Genomic DNA, 23,020 nt, shown 5'->3' on the forward strand with positions numbered 1-23,020 from the left:
CGAATTTACATAATTTTGAAAACTTAAAAAGTAGAAAAAGACCGACTTTTCGTTAATTAATTTGGTTTTAATAGCTAATTATTTTGTTAATTTGCTCTAATATTGATAACAATAAATACCGCAGATAAAGAAACATCAACGTTTCAACTTGCTGCATCATAATAAACCACGCTTCTAGGTTTGCCCCAGCAAATTTTTCTAGCTAAAATAAATTGAGTTTAACTCAAGAACGACTCGACCAATTTCCATCAAATTTATACATGTGCAACTTCAGATACACTATTACAAGATATCTAAATTTCAATGAAATTGATTGGCCAATTTTGGAGAAATTCGAGCCTCAAAATTTTATATGGTGCCTATATACAGATACAGTACGTATATAATATATATATATATATATATATATATATATATATATATATATATACTGTATACTTGTACTGTATAAATATATATATTAAACAAAGGTTTGTTATTTTGTTACCGTTTATCATTTCATGTAATTTTTTTTTTTTAAATAATGTTTCTTGGGTATAGATTTTCTGTCAATTTTTTGTCTGTTTTGTTTCAATAAAAAACCGATTTTGAAAAGCTTTTATTTACTTTTTATTAGTTCTATTTACCCTAATATTATCAGAATTAAATTCTCTACAAGTTTTGTTATTAAATCTTCCGCGTTTATTAGTCATTTAAGAAAGCTATTGCGCTACAAATCTAAGAAAAGGTTGTTTTTTGATACCGAAATTTTGAGTTTTACGTAGGATATCTTAAAAATTACTAGCGGTACAGTTCTGGGACCTATTTCATCCAGTATAAATCGCTCAAAAAAACTATTTAAAATTGTGTATGGTCTTTTCGATTACTATTATGAAACTTTCATAATTTTCATCAGTACATGCTTCAAAATTTGTATTAAAATAGATGAATGAAAACGTTAATTAATAAACAATGATTAATAGTATCTATTTCTTGATTTGTTTGTAAAATAAAAATGTAAATACAATTGTTATTTAAAGATTGTGAAATGTCTTTATTTAGTAAATCCTTTTTTTTCAAAAATGAACAGTAAAGCTAAACCTATAAAAAATGGCATTTACAAATTGGTTTAAAACTATAAGAATTGATTTTGATTTTATATATATATATATATATATATATATGTATATAAAATTTATTTAATAATAATATAAATATTGAATATTGAAATATTGAATTTAATAATAATCTAAATATAATAATATAATATATATATATATATATATATATATATATATATATTTATTTATTTATATAAAATAAAGAGAGTATATAAAAAAAGAGATGACTCTCTTAATGGTGGTCGCGCGCTAGTTGTGCTCTCCGTTAGTGCGTCTGTTTTTCTTTCTTTTGCATACTTTGCGGGGAGTTTTTTCGCGCCGGTTTTTGTGTTTTTTGTGTTCGTTTAGTGTTGTGTTTTGTTAGTGTTGTGTGTTTTGTTGTTTTTGGGTGGCTGGTGTTAATTTCTTACGGGTTTTGTGGTTTGGTTTTTGGCCTAACCCATTGGGCTTGGCTTCCCTTTTTTTTGACTACTATTTCTTGTTTGTTTGTGTGTTTCTTGTGTTTTTTTTTGTTGTTGCATTTTTTTAATATTTTAATATTGTTTCTTTATTTTTTTTCTTTGGTTGCTAAGGCTTGTTTGCCTAGTTACTTTGTTTACTTTTGGTTTTGTTTTTGTTTACTTCGGTTTGTTGTTACAGTTTGTTGTTTGTTCTTTCTTTTTCTTCCTTGTTTTGTCTTCTCTTGGTTGTGTGTGTTGGTGTGTGTTTTTTGTTTGTTTTATGGTATGGCCTTTTGCTCTGACGGTTCCTCCGAGCCTGCGGCTGGTGGGTTTTTAGGGGACTATGGGCGACTCTTAGATGAGTTCGAGGGGCGTTGTCGGCTTCTTCGTCAACGCTACGTTTCTGGTCCTGTCCTTTCGTCTGTTGTGTCGCCTTCTCCTTCTGTGCCGGTTGCGGGTTCCTTTGCCTTTGACCCTTCTTCTTCATCTTGTTGTGGTTCGAGACGACTTGAGTGTGCTTTTGCGCCCCCCCCCCTCTGGACCACTCCGTTCGCGTGGTGGGGGTTCTGGCTCTGAATCCGATGTTGAGGAGGTGGAACCCGTTGTTACCTCTGCGGTGGTGCATGCCCCCGCCGATCTTGAGTCTACTGTTGAGCCTTCTTCCTTGTCTGCGCCGGGTTCTTCTGGGACGTCTGATCGTCTGGCTAGGGGTTCCCGTCGGTGTTCTCCGTCCGCTTTGCGGTCTACTTTACGTTCCCGCCCTGGTGTGTCTGATTTTCCTCCGTTGGTTCCTCCTCCGTCCGCTGGTTCTGTTGTTGTTCCTCCTGCTGTTCCCGCTGTTCCTTCTGTTGTTCCTGTTTCGGAGCCTTCTGAGCCGGTAGGCTCCCCTGGGTCGTTGGATCGCGGATTGTCCTTGTTGCGCGGTTGTCATGCGGCCATGGGTGAATGGGTTCGGCGTCGAGGTGCTCGTGACCGGGGCGGTACCTTGCAGGAGTTTGAGGGGCTTTTGCGCGATTTTTCTGATGCCATTCTTGAGTGTGCTTCCGGGAAGGCTTTTTTGGAGGGTCGTTTGGTGGAACAGGACCGGCTTTCTACTGTCGTTGAAGGGGCTATTTTCCGCGCTATCTCTTGTCCCGTTGACTTTGCTTCGGCTGTTTGTCGTCCCCCTAGTCCGCCCCCGTTGAATATTGCGTCCGCCTTCCGTTTCTGGAAATGTTGTTTTTGTCCGGCCGGCTAAGCCGTCGTCGGGCGATCCCCAGGCTGACTCTCGTGCGACTGTTGCCTCCTTGAAGCTGTTTGTTAAGCCGCGTGAGGGTTCTATTGGAGTGCGTAGTGTGCAGCAACTTCGTCGGGGCGACCTCCTGGTTGAGGCCGCCGATAGCGTGGGCGTACTCTCTTTATTTATACTTAATACGGCATGTTTGATTCTTATTACATTTTATTTTATTTAATTCCCTGCAGTTTAATTTATTTGATTCTCACATTTATTTGTAACTAATAATTTTAATCTTGGTATTTATAGATAAAGCAATATTAAACAAATTTTCCTATGAAATTAAAATATTTATTTTAATGGCCATTTCGGTTATTAAACAATCAGTCGTCAACAGACACAAAATACTTAAGTAAATATAACTTTAAAATTCACGCTGTCTTTTAACTTTCTTGAGATGAATATTGTTTATCCAACCTATATAAGAAGTACGCATTAAAGGTCTTAATGGGTTGTCTGAATTGGATATTTAAATGAAACCATTTAACAACAAACCACATGTTGAAACAAACGTCTAAAATAACATTTCCAGTAGTCGTTTTATAGTGTTTCGTATGTACAGTCTATTAAATAATTATTATATTTATTTTTTTTTTGCCTATTGTTTCTACCAACGATGATTATTTAACAATGAAAATGGCTGTCTAAGTTTAATTTTAAAAAGTTTTAGCGAAAATATTTGTAAAACGGTTTTTGAACTTTTTTTAAATACTTTTATTATAGTCGCATCAATTATTAAACTCTTTACATTGAGAGACTTTTTACATTGTAATGTAACTATACCGATAAATGTCTAGTCTTGAACAAACTCAAGCCGACCATTCCTGAGATGTTAATTGAAACCTAACCGTCAAAGAACACCGGTATTCATGATTTTAGTATTCAAATCCGAATAATAGTAACAACCTTTATTAGGATTTGAACGTATTTTATTTTCTAATTTATTTTTATTATTAATAACAAAAGTATTCTCCAAAATTGTTGCAGTTGAAATCTAGGTACTAAATTTTTTTTTCTTAATAATTTTGTTAAAATATTTGTTAATAAATTCTTCCGATTCTGATATTATATTAAAAAATAATATTTTAAATAGTCGTCATCGTATATTCAAATAAGATTTCGTTTCTGTATGAAATTAAAAAAAAAAAAAAAAACACTTCTTGAATATTGTTAATTTTTGAAATGAAATATGTTGATGTTATTTTTTTCGGTTTGATTACTCTATGACCTCATTACAGTTTTTATTTTGCCTAAATATTCGTTTATCATTTTGCTGTACTGTTTCTTTCTTTCTTTCGACCATTGGATATTAATTCTCGGTTTTGATTTAGCTTGGAAACCTAATTCTTTTTTATTTTTAAGTTAAAAAAGTTTCCTACATTGGATTTCTTCTTCATAGAGCTGTTCTTTTAAGTTTCTTCTGATTTTCAAGAAATAATATAGTTATCTTATTTAAAAAATGCACGTAAAACATTTATCTTTTCTTTCTTATCGAATAAACATTTTTTAGGATATTTCGGAATTATTTTTTATTCTACAAGTTTTTTTTAATCTTTTTTAGATCATAAAACTTTTCTGAAAAGCTTCTTCTCTTGTTTGTAATCGGTCTATTGCTCTTCTTGACTGTTTTGGTATAAATATTCCGATACGAAAAAAGACTTTTCAGGTTTAATTCTAATCTCTTATATTTTTTTGTATTTATGGAAAGTTATTTTTTGATGTAGTTCCTTTTATTTGTACGCTTTCTCTACATTCTCTATATTTTCATGAATAATCATTTTTTAAACCACTTTTCTGGATTTTTTTTCCTAAATATTTTTATTTTTATACTATTTTGATATTCCAAATTAGATTTTAACGATTTTATGAATTTTTCATATTTGGGTCACGATCTATTTTTTCTATGGCAATTTGTGATCAGATTATTATTTTTTTTTTCTTTTAGGCCAGATAAAACATTACAACGTTTGGTATACAAAATGGTGCCTGGTTTATATAGTATTGAGATGCAAAAAAGACGTCAGTTTTATCTTAATACAGAAATAGAGTCATCAACTGATACCGATGTTAGTTGTGATCAAGCCTTGGCTCTGCACGAACAACAACGATCTGGTAACATTTATTATTCGCCGGAGGACAGCATTAGTCTCTCGCTGGAATATTATATAAGGTAAGTTAATCCTTTTTTTTCTATCCGTAAACATCACTTTTATCTTTCTTTTTTTTAAGATATATATATATACAATGTTTATAATTTTTAAAATTTTACTTTATGAATTTTTTAAAGGTTTTTTGCGATATAGCTAATTTTTTTAACAGACATGACGACATATTGGTGTCAAATCGTCATTAAATTAGATTAAACAGTTGTATGTAATAAATTTATATAAATTATTAATTTTTTAATTGACATTCCTTCCACGTTATTAATCCACGTTAAAAGATACATTATTAACTCCATAATGTAATGAAAGATTATTAATTCCACGTTATTGATGTAAAAAAAGTTAAAACAGTTACATCTCAGAATTATTTCAAACAGTATAGTGTTTTTTTTTTATATTTCAGATTTACTTTTTATTCAAGCAGTATTTATTCTTTTACAAGTAGTATTTTCTTATTTATTTAAGTAGTTATTCTCACAAATTTAGTATTCCATTTATATCGCAAATTAATTATATACTAAGAAAAAAGCGGGCTTTATGGCCTTGAAAATATTAGATGGTTTGTGTTTCATTATACATGATTTTGTTAAATTTTTTCCAATACGTTCATGAATTAAGGGTACTTAAAACAACAAAAACTTTTACAACGAAAAGCTTCAAAATACTGAACATATTTTAACACAGTTGTAACCCCAATGTTTTCCTCTTTTATCCCCTAACCACAAACATTATTTTAGGTAAATCGTTCGTATCACCATTGGTCCGCGCTACGACAATAGTAGCTAAAATAAAAATGTGCTAACATGCGATAAACAAACAAACCCATGCACCATCATTTTTATGGCAAAGAAATTACATCATGAATTGGTAAATAAACAAATTTTTTTCTTTTTTTTTGTCCAACTACGGACCAAGTTGAACGCTTTTCTTAACATCCCTCTACTTCCTTACCTGAAATTACTTTTTAAACGTTTCATTAATTCCTTTTTAACAGAATTTTTCTGTCATTACATATTTTTGTTTTTGAACTTCTTATTCGTAGAACCTCTCCTTTCTGAGATTTTTTTTAATCTTTTCCTGATTAATTCTCGATTTTGTAGGTTCAGAGTCTATATTTCTGCTTTTTTTAAATTTTTCTTAATTTTATTATAGTATACGCTTTTAGTTTTCCTTTCTACATCAAAGAAAAGGAGAAATTTCGTGGGAATTCTATTATCACTTACCCTTAAAATATTTCCTATGAAAACCAGGTTCCTCTCATGCATTGCTTTTTTTATTATTATTTATTTATTTTATTATTTCTGTAATATTATTTTGTCGGAACTGAGTTTATATATGTATTAAATATATCGTTCTTTATAGGACCAAATATTTTTCCCAAGCAGTTTTATAAATAAAAATATTAATTTTTTTTAAAGAAATGAGTAAATAAAAAAGGTGAAACCTAACACTGGACAGTTGCTGAGTATTAAGATCTTTATTTTATATAGAATTATATTTATTGCATTACCAAGTAAAGCAGAAGATTGTTGGAAACTAGGAGAAAACTATAAACTTTACTAGTAGGTAGGCAAATTATTAGACGCTATTAAGAAATGTTGATTTGTCTGCTATGGACACTTGATTAGTATAAAAAAAACAAATAGACGTAGGAAATATTTGATCAAGGAAACAACAGAAAGACAGCTATCAAGTGGTTCAAAAAGGTCAAAGAACATTTAATAGAAGTAAAGATAGAAACACTCGAAATCATAGACAGACACGTTTAGACAAAAATTGAAAACATATGAAGGATGTAGAAGAAAAACAAGAACAGAATAGACCCAACAAAAACGAGAAGAATACTCATGCGAAATGATACTGGGAACAAAAGGAGATACCATTAAATGGAAATATTTATCGTGGTTTTACGGAGACCGGTTCGATGATAATAATAATAATAATAATAAATGGTCAGTAAACAAAAAAATTAATGGTTCAGTTTTCATTAAAACAGATTGTTGCATAGAGATTACTTTAATAATTTTTAGTTGTTAACAACATAAATTTCATATTTAATTTCTTTACATTCATTATATTGACAATTCTATTACATACAAAGTTTGTAGATGATGTAATGAAACAAAGGGATTAGTTATTCAGCATAATATTGCCAGTGTTAACTGATGAAGGACACTGATCTGGGGGAAGATACAACTTAGAATATTAATTGGGTATTGTATACCCTTCCCCTCCATTCCAACAATCTTTAGTTTAGTCTGAGAGAGAAGGAAGGAGGGTATTCGTGACTAGGAAGTGGTACCGGGCTAGAAGCGTGAGGACAAATAATTGCAAACGGCCGGCCGGGTTATTGCCCGCCATCTTCTCACCGATGTAATGCTTTTATTTGTATTTGTATAAACTACATATATATATATATATATATATATATATATCACAGATGTAAATAGAAACGTGTATGGTTGTTTTGGTATTAACTTAATTAAAATAAATAATTTTAGTTGGTTTACTTTCAAATGTATCAAATTATAAGTTAACGGATTTCTCTTATTACTTACAGTTTTTTATTATATATATATATATATATATATATATATATATATATATATATACTAATTTTTATCCAAACATAACGTCTAGAAAAAAAGAAAGTTAATACTAAATATTTATAGTAGGCTTTTAACTTTGTGAGATTTTCTCATGATACCTTAATTCTTTAATAATCTGTAATAAGTGTTATAAAATTGAAAGTCTTCTAATTTATTACACGCCTTGATTTTTTTTTCGTGTATTCATTTATAAAAAAAAAAAAAATCTGTAAAGGGTTGCGTAAATTTACTGACTTCGTCCTTTATAGTTTTTCATTTCTAATATATCTGAGTATATATTCTAAGTTATATTATTCTAAGATCTATATTATTCTAAGTTTTTATTATATATTATTAATATTTAAAATCGATCAAATCTATTACAAAATGCAAAATGAAAATGATTTTAGCTAACGAGTTTAGTAACCGATGAAATACGAAATCGTATTGCGGCTTATCCAGTTATTTATCTATAATTTAATATATTTAAGAACTCTAAACAGAAATAGTTTGGCTTAATTTGATGGTGGTTTGGGAATAAAAAAATTTTATGTATTTCCGCACTCCCTCATCGGATCGGAGCCAAAATTTAACAAGTTAGAAATTATGAAAACTCCATGAGTTTTTAATATTCCGTTTTAGAAATATATAACAAAACCCTAAAACAATTAAGCATGTTATTTCCTTTTAAATCTGATCAACTTAAAATTTCAATACTACAATTACTCACATGTACTACTATTGTATCGAATAAAAAAATTGCTGTATTCGCCCTAAAAACCTGAAACTTTAAAATTTCGGTAAATACATCATTCCCTTATCTGATTTCAAAATATAATGGTAATAATATTAACTTTATAGAAATATTTTAATGAAATTTCAAGTTTTAATGTTCAGGCAGTCCGGAGATATATATATATATATATATATATATATATATATACTAGCCGGCCCGTCTACCCAGAACCTGGACCCTCAGGGCCCAGGCAACCCCGGAGCCAACTCAGGGCTTCTCGGGGCCTTCCCCCAGGGTCGCAGAGCTTGCTTCGGTCGCCATTCCTGTCTACTCAGATGATTCCGCTCCCTGGATCCCCACACTATCTGTTATCTCATAATTGTGAGAATAATACTGATAAATAACAAATAAAGTATTCAGGCTTTATAGAAATCTGAAAAAGAAACTAAATTACATAAGATAAATAATTGTAACTATGGTAATTAAAGTGCACACACACACACACCTTTGACGACGAAAAATTCATAACTTATTTCTTTTCCATGGAGGCAGAAATATAATCTATATAATTTTCTTCTTAATAAATAGCTTTAATTTACAATTTCATCGTTCTTGACGATGAAGAAATAATGAATATTTTTAATATTTTAACCTTCAAGGGAGCTAAATGTATCCTGAAAATTTGAAAGCATCAATCGATTGGTTGTTCGAGATTTTTCGAGATGAAATGTATCTAAATCCTTTTCAATTATGCCAAGAAACATGGATAAAAATTTGATTGCAATTTTGAGTTTTTTTTTTGTTTATCCCTAATAAACAAAAACCCCCTTCGTCTTTATATAATAGTATAAATATAAATACAGGCCAACATACATATTTAAATTAAAGGGTACGTAGCTGCTTTAACTACTTAGCTAATCCTGGAAATGTAATTATTTACAACACTGATGATTTTAATAAAAGTTAAAAGATCGCCTACTACTAAAAAAGAAAAAGTACAAAAAATCTTAATAGAAAGAATTAACGAGGCAGTTTAAAGTTCTATTTTTTTCTGAGTTAATTAAACGATTGTATTCCTTTTTATAAGCGATATGTTATACAGTAAATGTTTAGAGTGTTTTTAACGCGACACAAATTATGTAGAATACTGTATTATATTTACGGGAGTGTTACTAAGGATTCTATTCCATTAGTAGTATTCTTCTAAGTTAATTTATGCATAATATTAATTGTCTTCTTGAATAAATAAGTTTATACTTAACAGGTTCACTTACCTAAAAAACGTAATCTTTATTAATGTCTGTATAAATCCAAGACCAAATTAAAAAAAATAATACAAATTTTAGTTTTGGAATAATTTTATTTCATATTCTCATTTGATAATAATGAAATGCCATAATTAATGGTTGATATTTCCACTATAATAATAATAATATAATCTACGGAAATAATAATATTTCCTTAATAACATTTATGAGCTTGCTATCGACTTTTGAAATAAAAATTACGTCATGAATAAAGATTTATTAGTTAATATTGCTTTCCCGTCTAGGTAGCCCTGTAGCTCTAAAAGGGAAAGTATTGTATTCCGTCTAATTTGGGTTTATGCGGTTTTCACCAAATCTTGACGTTTTGACACGTAAGGAACTCAAGAAACTGCATGGAAATTTTCCGGATGATCATATGTACATGTGTGTGTTCGAACTACTGGGCCGATTTTGACCATACTTGATCAGATTACTTCTATGTATGGGGCATTGATGCAATTAAATTTTCCAACTTAAAAGGACAATTGGGGTGAGACTGTACAGCAAGGTCACCCTCAGTATCTTGAGATTTCGCCCAATTAAGGTGATATTTTTTTTTTAGGAACTTTGATTAACAGTTAAAAAGTAACAATATTTGCAAAAAAGCTTCGTGTAAAATCGCACCCCCACCCCAAAAAATCGTGTTGTATTCATCTGCTATGTTGTGACGTCACAGGTGAGCGGTAGAATTAAATAAATGAATAATATATAAGCTGTAAAATAGTAATTCGGTCTGGCTGGGTCTCGAATTCGATCGCCCGGTTGACTCGGTACCTGATGCGTTAAGTCTCGCGGCTACATCAGCTGCCGACCGTACAAACGAAATTTGTAGTATGTAAGTTGTGAAATTACATTAGTTTAGTTTTAGAACATTCCCGCGTGACAGGAACTATTTCAATAATCGAATTTTCAATAATTATTCGTTTTTATGCGAGTCCATTACACAGTTATATGCATTTTATTGATACGCGTTTGTCTGTTACGTGATTCTGTATGTTATTGCTAATTTATTTAAATTAAACCATGTTTTCTTTTTTTTCTTTTATACCTGATGCTTCTGCTTTATTATATCTGATGTAGAAAAAAGAACATTGGGTTTTTTTTTAATTTACAATATCTCTTGAACGTGTACATTTTTTATTTAAAGTTAGTTTCAAAGAATAAAAAGGACAGTTTTATTTATGCACATGGCCGTAGACTGACTCCCTATCTTTCTCCACTTGACGATACCACTATCAAAGAGAGCGACTCCTGAACAAATAGCCTTCTTTGTTTTGAGTTTCCTAAATGTGAATTTGTTGATGCATTTCGACGTGCGTTCTGTAGAATGTTTAATTGTGATAATCCAATTGACAATAACATTCATTGATGGCATAATCGGTTTGAAATGACCGGATATCTGTGTAAAGGAATGAAGATGGGACAACCGAGGGTGTCTGAAGAACGTTTAGAACGTGTCAGGATGTCTTTCCTGCGTAATTCTAAAATGTCTTGTAGTAAGGCCAGCCGCGAACTAGCGATGCCGATGATGACAGTGTGGAATGTTTTAAGAAAACACTTATATAAGCGTCCGTATAGTTTATAGGTGTTAAAAACGTTAAAGCTACCGATTACGCTGGGTTTGCTAACTTCACGATCGAAATGATATGCAGCATGAAAATGACAATTTTCTTTATCTTATTGTATTTCATTATGAATCTACATTTCATCTTAGTGGAAAGTTAACACAGATACTGCCCACATCTGGGGGTCAAAAAATCCCAATGAACTCTTTCTATGCGTTAGGGATTCCCCAGAATTAAATGTGCGATATCCCGACGACAAGTTTAGAGGCCGTTAAGCAAGCATAGCAGGAGTTAATTATTTGGATATGCTGCGTATACGGCGCTTTTCTCAACTGCAAAATGTACCAGAGAATTTTATTTGGTAACAAGATTGTGTATTCCTGCTGGTATTATCAGTTTATTTATTTTTTATTTTGGTTGAAAAGTATATTTGATGTATTGTTTTATGGTTCCATATTTTTAGTTTACTATTACTTAGATAAAAATAAGTCTTTATTATTATTCGCTTTATTTAACAAAATAAAAACTACATTTTTTAAAGTAGTTTTATGGTCAACAATGAGTTTTTTGTTGAAGTTCAATTTCATGTAATGTTTTGTAATTTATATTGAAGTATTGAAGAAAACCTTAACATTTCCCTTGTTTGATTAGTTTTTTATACAGTTTGAAATAATACCTCCTCTAAAAAAAAAAAAAAAAAATTGAATAAAATTAAATTTTTTGTAATGAATTTACTAACATTCCCTTGCTCATAGCGTTACTCAGTTAGAATGTTGATGGAGGTTAATGAAAACGTATAATTTTCTGTTAAGAATTACGGTAAAAATGGAAGGGAGGAGAATTTTATTAATTTTTTATTTATTTCAGATTAATATTTTATGAGATAATAAATAAAATAACTAATTTTATTTTTATACTAATGTTTTACGATGCGACTAACGTGAATAATTATATAAAAGGAATGTACAGTATCAGCAGGAGCGTGCCAATTCATGGCAGCGGTGCGATCCGTTATTATTACGAGTTGCGTGTTATGTACCAGGAGGAGGCAGGCTTACATACATATAACATATAACGTCCACCTCCCTCGTCAGCTTCTTCTTCCTCCTACTGTTGTTGGTAGATTATAAATTCAACGTTCATGCAATACATTTAACCTGCATGATATTAAACTTGGTTTGTAATTCAACGTATTGTATTACGTTATCTAACATACAAATTACAAACATGACTTTTATACTAATTTAATAAAAGTTGTAAAATTTTTAATAGATTCTTTTTTTTTATTAAAATAACGTAGAATAGGGGTTTTTATTTCAAGCAAAATAAAAATTATCTATTTTTTCAGCAAATAGTATCGTTAATTGAACCCAAAAATTATTTCCCAAACTACGCATTTCAGTAAAAATGGATAGTTTTGTCTCTAACACTTTGAAAGGAAGAAATAGCTTAGGATAGAAAAGCGACGTACTTTAGTAGGAAACCGTACTTTAACAGGCATTAGTAGTACTTTAATACGCACATAATTAAGCTTACTTTGAAAAACTACTTTTTAAAAGAAGGGTTTAATTTAGAAAAAATAAACAAAATTGAATAGAAATCAACTTAAAGAATTACAAACAAAAATTCTGTAATCAGCGACACATATAGAATAAAAAAAAAATGCAAAAAACTGATTTCAAATTTCCTTTGAAAAAACTGACCGTATGACAAATATTAAAAAATAAATCACAATATTTAAAAACATATATCTGATGTAAAATTAGAATCCTTATAAAATTTAAATATATCGAACAAATAGTACAGTATAACGTCCTAGAAACATCCAAATCAGAAATGCAAGCAAGTAAAATGGTGAAAACAAGCCAACCTACTAACAAAAAAATATAGGTACTAAACCAAAATCCTTATATGCTACAGAAAGGATGATGACAATCATTGAATTGAGACTGGGAAAAATAATTAAAAAGGAAGAACCGATGTGCCTTCCCTTGTACGATCCAAGGATTTCATTAATTAAAATTTCATTTGGTTATAACTCTGGAATCAATGAAAATAAGTACCACTTGTGATAAATTGTTGAAAAGCTCTCAATGAGGGCTTATTACTGCAGTTAAGAAAAAGTCCAAAATCCAATTTTTCTTTTGATTTTGGGTTTTTTTTTGGACACTTTTAGTTGAGTTGATTGCAATAAAATTTCAACATACTACGGCTAATCGTTTTTGAGTAATGCGAGATACATATGTACGTACGTACAATCGTCACGCCGAAACTAGTCAAAATGGATTCACCGATGGTCTCTATGAATATTTCCGTTGAAATCTCAAAAGCTAAATTTTTCGCGATTACAGTACTTCCTTTACTTTGTACAAGGAAGTAATAAATAGAAGAATGTATCACTCAAAACGGTATTAAAAGATCTATATAAATAACCACAAGCAAATACCTAATATATTTGCGTGTATTGCTTTATTTACAATCAGTTTACTGAACAACGAAACTATAAGTAAATTGTACCGTCCTATAATGACGTGAAAGGAGGCATCTACTGGTACCTTCCAACAAAAAAAAAAAGAGAAGTTAAATGGTAACATAACTTAACATAGGTATTAAGAACAATATAAGTATATGGTTAATAAATGAGAACAAGCAAATGAGTATAACTATAAATGAGTTATAGTCAAATGAGTATAAGAGTACAAGTCACAAACGCGAAAACAGAAGACATATAACAAATTAGCACTGGTCATTTCCTCGTCAAAACGAGGAAAGGTAAAGAATTCATATTACTAAATTAAAACAATTCGTACAACGTATCCGCAAAATTTCAGTAGCAAGAGGATGATACTCAATGCACAGCAACCTCTAGATCCAATACATGCAGCCTCTTTAATCGTCTCATATCTTCACTATTATGCAAAAGTTTAACAGCCAGATGGTTTCCGCACGCGTTAAACTTAAGTGCATAATTTGTACTTAGCCGGTGGATTTCTTCACGAGTACATGGCATCCTAGGTAATCGTGGATCTCCTTGTTCTTTGTAAACCACCTTCTTCCTAATAATCATTTCAACCGTCTAAGCTTGATATGTAATTGTTTCGTCTTTTCTCTCGCATGATTTTTCTATGTTAGACGGCGGTCTAAATGAAGTCCTAGGTATGATATGTTGTCCGATTGAGGGATGTAAACTCCATCTTGGTAGATTCATCGGCAAGCTCCTCTCCTCGTAGCAACCGTCACATGACTCAATTTTGCAGTAATTACATGTACCTTCCGTTTGACTAGCTATTCACTGAAACGATCTAACTCCGATTGCAGTTTCTTAATTAAATACGTAATTAAAAAATAAATTAGTACTTATAAAACCACAATTAATTAATGAATTTACGTTTACTATTATACAGTAATTAACCGGGAATTTATAAAAATTTTAACATTTAGCTTGTTTCTTGCTCATCCCCAGAATTTTGTTGTAGGAAGGAGTAATTATATACGAATATCAATAAATGACCACAATATTAATTAAAAATAATATAATTATATTATTACATTAATATTCATGTATCGTATGTATTGAACTTTAATTTATCATTTTGGCCCAACGGATGAAATATAAATGTTTCATATATTAGAGTAAAATAATATTAATATTTACCATGATTAGTTAATATTGGCATAATTATTACAATTAAAATATGCTAATTTATTTTTGTGTGTTATATTTACCCCGGCTCCACATATCCGTTCCTCGGTTTAATCGACAAATATCTGTATGCGAATGTTCGCTATTGTAAACGTCCACATCCTGCAAGCTTATTTATCCAAATTCGGATCTTAAGGCGAATATTTATTCTCTTTAATGTGTGTTAATGTATCGAATGTAGGTAGAAAATATTCAAGTTCTGCTACGAATACCGAATAGTTGTTAACAAACACCAATTATAACGTGCACTAAAATGCGTGAGTAGAGCCGGAGCTATGAATGTAAAATCTTTATCAAAAAAAGGATACTCACTTACTCTTAAAAAAACATTACAACAATATTCGTCTCTACTAAACCACACAACAAAACTATTTTTGTTTAATGTAATACTTCAGCTTACGAGGAAGGACATGAGTCTCCATTGCCATTTTTAATAATTACCAACCATTTAAAAAGATAGATGTTTCCCATCTATCTATTAAAAATACAATTAAAAAGTTTTCTTTTACAGAAATAATTTTTTTATGCCAATATTTTTTTCTTGATGAATTAATATTTCACTTTTTTTTAAGTTTATATGTGGGAATATGAAGATAGGAGTTTATACATTTTAAAATGAATTTTAAACAGTACTAATTTTAAAAAAAATATTCTTAAACCACTTAATTTTCAATCTTCTTTAAGTACATATAAATAAGTGTTAAAATCAATATTATTAACGGTTTTTTTATGAATTATGACTTATTTTATAGTTATTTTTTATTAATATCTTCATTTATTTACCTTATTATTTTATATGTGTATATTTTAAATAATTAACTTGGATTTTTATCTACTACTACTTATTTTTATGTGTTGTAATTAATTATGTATTTGGAATGCCGTTTTCATCATAATTTCCCTTCATCCAGGAAAATGCTAGAGCAGTCCCTTTTTTATGCTTGGAGTAGTTCATCTATTCATTTTTGATATAATCTATGTTATGTATTATTTCGTACCAATCATAATAGAAGGTTTATTTATTTATATAAAATAACTAATGAAACCGGCAATGCTAAGCTACTTCCAGAATGTTTATACCAGTTCAAACCTCACCAGTATCACTGCTATATAAATCATAAAAAAAAAGTATAAATAAATAACCTAAAGTTTCTTTTACTACACTTAATGTCATGATCTAAATAGCTCGTTGTCTATGCTAATATCGACTTTCTCAGAGTGTTATTACGCGATTAAATATCACTCCCCATAAAAAAGGGTGGTCTGTGGGTTTGTTTGTTTGTTGTATGTGCTCAAAATTTTATTTTCGCTGCTACTGACGCAGAGCGGACCAATGGTAGTGCGCCGGGCGGCTGCGTGTAGCACACGAACAACTCATTCGTTCAAACGATTTATGCTTCTTGATATGAACGATTTATCGGGATAAATAAAGGAAAACATTGGGGTTAAAAAATCACAACTCAAGAAACAGATAAAAATGTTCAGGATTTTGGAGCTTTCGTTTTAAATTTTTTGTTGTTGTTAGTGCGCTAAATTCATGAACGTTATTTAGTTAGAGTTCGCAAAAAACATTTAAAAAATCACGTATAATGAAACATAAGCCATGTGCCATTTTCGCGGGGGGCCTTAGGCCCGCCCTTTTTCTAGTTATATTATGGAACTAATATCATGTAAACACTAATAATAATAAATTGGTAAATTTTCAGCGAAATCGGTTTAGTAGTTTTTGAGTTATTACACACAAAAGAAGATTGTTTTTTATTTATATAGATAATAATAAATGTTGATTTGTGATATGTGTTCAATTATTTGATTTCTTTTTTAAAACAATTAAAACTCTTTTTTTTATTTGTTTTATAGCACCATAATCGGCAAAAAATTAGGATCAATAGTTTAATGTTATACAGTAATACATTACTGGTAATACAGTAATGCATTACTGTGTTTTGTCTAATAATGATATGATAAATTTGATGAATCTTTGTAATTTTGTTATCATTATTTATATATTTTTTTCAAATTTACATAATTTTTGCATAATTAAGAAATTTATCGTTATTGAATAAAACCTTAAAATCATTTAAACTATGAAATATATATTACTGATACCATTCCTTTCAATAGAGCAGAAGAAAATAGCTACTGATAGAATTATATTCTAATTTTTGTCCCGCAACTCATTTTAATACATTTTATAAAGGCCGTTAAACATATTTTTGTATTAAATAAATTTATTTTTTAATAAAATATACGATGTATATGGTCAGATTATTTTTTATTTTAATCTTTTATATTTAATCATAGATTCCGTGCGTATTTAAAGGGTTATCGATAAAAAAGTATAATTTCATTAAATTGCAGAAAGGTAGCATATGAATTAGATTAAAACGAAGTCCACTATTCTAATGTAAAAATTATACTTTGTAATTACATATATTATATTGTGCATGTTACACTTTTTGTTTTTACTTAATATAAAGCATAGAAAAATGTAATTAAAATGAGAGAATAAAATTCGTGCACGATGTAAGTTTAAAAGTCATGTAGAACTGTAATTACGTGAACCTCGCGTGTGCCTTTATACCTAAAACCTCCAATTACCGAGCAATGGTCCAATTAGCTTTAACCATCATCCATTCAAATAGCGCCATAACACGGCCTAATTTAGCAGATATACCTAGTGTTTAATGTGTAAAGTGCGTAGAATAAAGGTTGTATATATTATATAAATATACTTAACTTCATATAAAATAAACGCTTTTATTAAATACATGTTGGTAAAAATCTATAATATTAGATTTTTATATACGAATCTTTTTACAGTATCCTTATGGTTTTTTTTTTATCTTTCGAGTTCATGAATTTTATTTATCCTCTCATCTTTAGTTGAATAGATTAAAAATAAAAATAGGAAATAATTTGGCGAGATGGATAAAACGTTTTAAAAGTAATTAAACCGTTGTTTAGATTTGCTACAATTTAGGTAAGTATACTGCTTATTTCAAATTCGAAATACTTGTATCCCTTTTTTATGATCGTGAGGAATTTAAATCATCTGAGATACAAATAATAATCGGAATTTGTTTCTTTGAAAATATTAATGGTCATTATATTGCCACTCCCGATGGTGAGTCCGTGAGTGAAGTGTTGAATAGTTTTTACTTTAATGCTTTCAAGTTTTTGAATGACTAGATTTTAATATAGTTGCAGGAATCCTTAAATAACTTTTCAATAATAGAACGTAGAAAAATGAAATTTATTAGATGCTTCTTAACTCGAAATGGTGTCCTTTTTTTGGTATGACACTACCACATCTTATACCTCTCAAGCGATGGGGATCAACAAAAATATTTTAAATGAAAGGATAGGATGTGATAAATTATTTTAAAAGATATTGAAAAAAAAATCGTTCTAAAAAGCTTCGGAGGACGACATACCAACCCTGTAGGGGAAGCATCCACCTTGTGACGTTACCGGTGCCACACCACCCCCTCCGTTCCATCGGAGTACGACAGCTCGAGTTGTACTCCGAAGCTTCTTCTTATCTAAGCCTCTAAATTTAATTGAAATGTCGGGATTTTTTACTGCTAGTTTCAAAAGTGTCTGCAGTCCCTTTAAATAACTGTCCCTTTAGAACAGTTATAAAATAAAACGATTTATTTTTCGTTATGAGACCAACTTATAGGCTATACTATGACAAAAATTCTCCTTTTGAATAGGGAGATTATTTTTAATATATTCTTTTTGCTTTTTTGCAATTTATTATAAAGATAGGACACGTATGCCTCAGTGTATATGTTGTTCTTGTGAGGGTGTATTTTTCAGTCGCTCTGTAGTTAACTTTAACGTAGATAAAATTAAACAGAAATTCCAGAATAATTAAATAAAATTGAAAAGAAATTAAACTAGAAAATCCAAAAATAATAAAATTCTAAATTAAAATTTTCAATTAATATTAAATAATCAGATGTTTCACCAAATCTATTACGTGTACTATGCCTATTAAATTACATTTACACGTTTTTAAAAGTATATTTCAGTAATAATTTTTTTTTGTGTTATCATTGAATTATTATTTATAGTAAAGTTTTTTTTTACAATCACGGGTAAATAATTATTAATAAATAAATATATTTAAATTTTAAAAAAGTTATAAAAAGGAGATGAATTCTGAGATGTAGGGGAGGTCAACTAGATGTTACAATAGTCCTAAATCCAAAATTTCAACATTCTACGGCTAATCGTTTTTGAGTTATGTGAGAGACATACGTACGTACAGACGTCACGCCGAATTACTCAAAATGGGTTCAGGGATGATCAAAATGGATATTTCTGTTGAAATCTGAAAACCGAAATTTTTCGCGATTACAATACTTTCGTGCTCGGAAGTAAAAACGTGAATTCTTTTTTCAATTTTTAAGTAAGTTACCAGACGCCCTTATCCTCAAAAAAATTGTATAGTCGTTATCCTACTGTATGTTAGCTTATTGCTTCCAATTTACTACAACGAACTACCTCAATAGTTTTTTTTATTCGTAAGAACGTACAATAATCTTTTTATATGTTTGACAAATAAAATTGAGCAATGAATTACGTATTGTGTGTTTAATGTAAAAAAAAACGATATAATTTTCCCAGTGAAAGATTTTTTCCGTTAGCATTATAATTTCTTTCTTTTTGCAAAAAAAAAAAAATATAGGATGCTTGTTAAGCTCGCGGCCACATTACATTTGATGATAATGATGATGGTCATCTAGGATAGCGGGACACGGTTCCATTGAACTTTTCTTCCGTTATGCGCTTGCATTGTGAACAGCCAAATAGAGAAGGAAGTTGGCTTTGAGGCGGAAGTAGTACAACGGCGGTGGCAGTGACGTGGTAATACAGCGCCGTACCATTAGCTATTAACCTTACCGAATCGAACCTAGTGACTAATTGCCATCACATTCCTGCCTTTGTTGCTTATTTGACATTTGATGCTGCTTAATCATTTAATACTGTTTATTATTATTATTACAATCTTTATTTATAATCTCAGGCGGTATCTGATGTAAAGCATTTGTTAAGTAGCCGACTAATGATTAAAATCAAGAAAGTGAGTTTATCAAATTAAATAAATTGCGTTTAGTCTTTTCTAAAGAATTATAAGAAGAGTAAATAATATATTAAGCGCATAAACGAATTTCATTACGCATCAGCTATTTTTTTTATTATGCAGTTTAAGCTTTTTTTAAAGGAAGAAAAAATAAAATTCCTTACTCTCATTCCGGATATCAGCATCCAATTAGACTAAAAAAACATTTGACGTCTAACGTTATCTATCAGTTATTCGGAGGAATAATTTTATTTCTATCAAAACAGCAAGAGTAATATAAAATACTTTTAGTGCAAACGAATAGCAAAATATAAGATGACGTACTCATTATTATATAAATTAATTTGATCATTTTACTTTTTATGCTAAATCAACTGTCTGCAATTTTTTAAAGCTATGTGATTGTTGGAACTAATTTTCAATAATGTGTATACATTTTCCTGACAATAGAATTGATTATGAAACTGAGTGGTAACCGAATAGCATTCTACGTTAAGTGTGTCAACCTACTTCCTTCTTCTCATTTTCCTACTATTATTTTCATTATTCCAAAATTAATTTTATTTTTTCCCAGCTTGTTTATCAAATTTTTTCTATAATCCCTGGTAAGTTTGGTATTGTGCCCCGGTCAGCTTAGATATTCGCTGCTAGGATGAGATGGATAACCGGGTTTGTCCAGTAGTAAACTTGTCATCACAAATCAGCTAATTTCGAAGTTGAGATTTCTCAGGTTCAAATCCTAATAAGGGCAGTTACTTTTATACGGATTTGAATACTAGATCGTTGGTACCGGTGTTCTTTGGTGGTTGGATTTCAATCAACCATACATTTTAGGAATTGTCGACCTGAGACTGTACAAGACTATACACTTCATTTACATTCATACAAATCATCCTCATTCGTCGTCTAAAGTAATACCTTACGGCGGTTTCCGAGGCTAAACAGAAAAAGAAAAAAATGATGTAATGGATGTGTGGAGAACTCAGTGATAGAGCAGTGGTGTGGAAGGGTGTAGGCATTGACCTAACTTCCAAAAGCGGACCAGAGCAGAAAGAGTATTTTTTTATTAGAGGCTTATTAAATTTGTGAATCTGTTTCTCGACTTTTAAATAAATCAAGAGGAGTTTGAGTAAATTGAATTGTAGTACAAAATTGTTGTTGTATTCAATCAAATAATCTGTGTGCATAGTCTAATAGATGTTGGAAGAGATTTTGTGTGAAACCTTCGGTGTTACAGGAAGACGGGGGAATCGTGCTTCCGCGAATCGGTTAATTTGATTGTTGAGGGTCATAATTTATGGTAGGTGGTCGTGGTTGGAAGAGGCCATACGAAAGGAGATGGTAGGTTGTGTAAATTTAGTGATGGAAGTGTCTGCCGAGGCATTTGCAGCGGTGGCATCCTGATAGAGATCAAATTGATGACTGTGTTGTGTTATCAAGTTTAGAGGGTCTAAAAGACCATCTCCGGTAAAGCCCGTCATGGCCAGGAACGAAGGGGATTGTGTGGCGAGTGGGATCGTCACAAGGCTGGTGTCTTCCCCTAGAGGTGGTCAGGATGTGTAAAATGTACTGCTGCATATCAGCATCTCAAACTCTCCGAAATGCTATTGATATTTAGTCCTTCTAGTAACATTTTTACCACAGGTATTGCTTGTAGAGTGTACGTTATTACTCTCAGAGAAATTAACTTTGATTTCTGCCTCTTCTATATCAGATTCTTTACATACGTCACATCTAAAAGAAAGGCTTGAAGAGATAGGGTAAAATCACAAATTAATGTACCCTTAATCATATATATCGTAAGAAATAAGTTGTGGAAATATAATAATTATGATCCAACCGTTTATGTTTTGTAAGCCTTCACATTTGATCAATGATTAAAGTAATTTAACGCATGCAAGTACATTTTATTGCTTTTCTTCATATGAAATAAAAGACCACTAATTTTTTACTACAGTTATTTGTTATAATGTCATGCCTGTCGTATAAAAAGTCGTAAAAAAGTTTCATTGTTAGTGTAGTTTTGTATTCTTCATTATTTATCATAAGAATATAAAATTGTTGTGTTTTTCCCACAATATTATTAATATTAATACCATTCCGCAGATCTCCGTGGTGAAATTGTAGCGTTTTATCTTAAAAGTCTTGGGTTTGAATCCCCCGATTTGACTGAGCCCATTTTTCACACGCTGTAAAATACATTCCTTATTTTAGAAAAAAGATCTATAGGGAGCTGTAACTGGGCATACTCCCCTACAACTATAATAAAAAAGAAAGATGTAATTTTTATTTCTGTGAAACTGAAATCGAACTTTTTGTAGTAAATATTCTTTGACTCTACAGTTTGAACTCGAATACGCTGAATAGGACAGATCGAGTATTCCATAACAACTGGACCGATTGAAATAAAATTGATATCAAACGTGATTTCGTTCAATATGGGAGTATGACAATTAAAAAAAATCATAATAGCGAAAGACTATTTTCTGCAATCCCCCCAAAAAAATCAGTACTGTTTGAATTAAATTACGTGTGTGAGAGTATCAGGTAAAATGATTAAAAATAGAATTTAATTTAAAAAAGCGTTCGTGTGTATGTAATATACCTTGTGTTTCAGAATGAATATCGGAATTTTAAAACTATGTAATATTTCTCAAGTTTCAATACGTTAATTAATTATGTATGAAGTGAAAGAGCAACTTAAACAATTTTAGCTGAGTGCATGCTCTGAAGTTTACGGATTATGGTTTGCGTGCTAGCTTCGCAAATGAAATGATGCACCGTGATGATGAAAACTTTCTTTATCGTGTCGTATTCGGCGACGAATTAACATTACATGTTAATGGAAAAGGAAACGCACTTAATGTGCGAATCTGGGGATCAAAAAATCCTCGTGAAATATTGTAGTTTGCTCGAGACTCCCCAAAACTGAATATTTTTGTGCCGTATCTAGACGGCAAGTTTGCAGGTCGTTATTTTTTGCGGAAGCAAGTGAATCTGGAATGAACTATCTTGATATGCTACAACTATGGCTCTTTCTTCAATTCC

At 30.6% G+C, this 23,020-nt stretch overlaps 1 protein-coding gene across 1 annotated transcript in view; it reads left to right on the forward strand.

The window, feature by feature from the left end:
• Nucleotides 1–23,020, forward strand: part of LOC142319204 (uncharacterized) — a 303,925-nt gene that overhangs the window by 245,889 nt on the left and 35,016 nt on the right. The window contains exon 4 of the mRNA XM_075356219.1: nt 4,759–4,983. Within this exon, the coding sequence (XP_075212334.1) occupies nt 4,759–4,983 (225 nt within the window). The remainder of the gene's footprint in view (nt 1–4,758; nt 4,984–23,020) is intronic.

The sequence above is a fragment of the Lycorma delicatula genome, chromosome 1, assembly GCF_047948215.1.
Source record: "Lycorma delicatula isolate Av1 chromosome 1, ASM4794821v1, whole genome shotgun sequence".
NCBI classification, from domain to species: domain Eukaryota; kingdom Metazoa; phylum Arthropoda; class Insecta; order Hemiptera; family Fulgoridae; genus Lycorma; species Lycorma delicatula.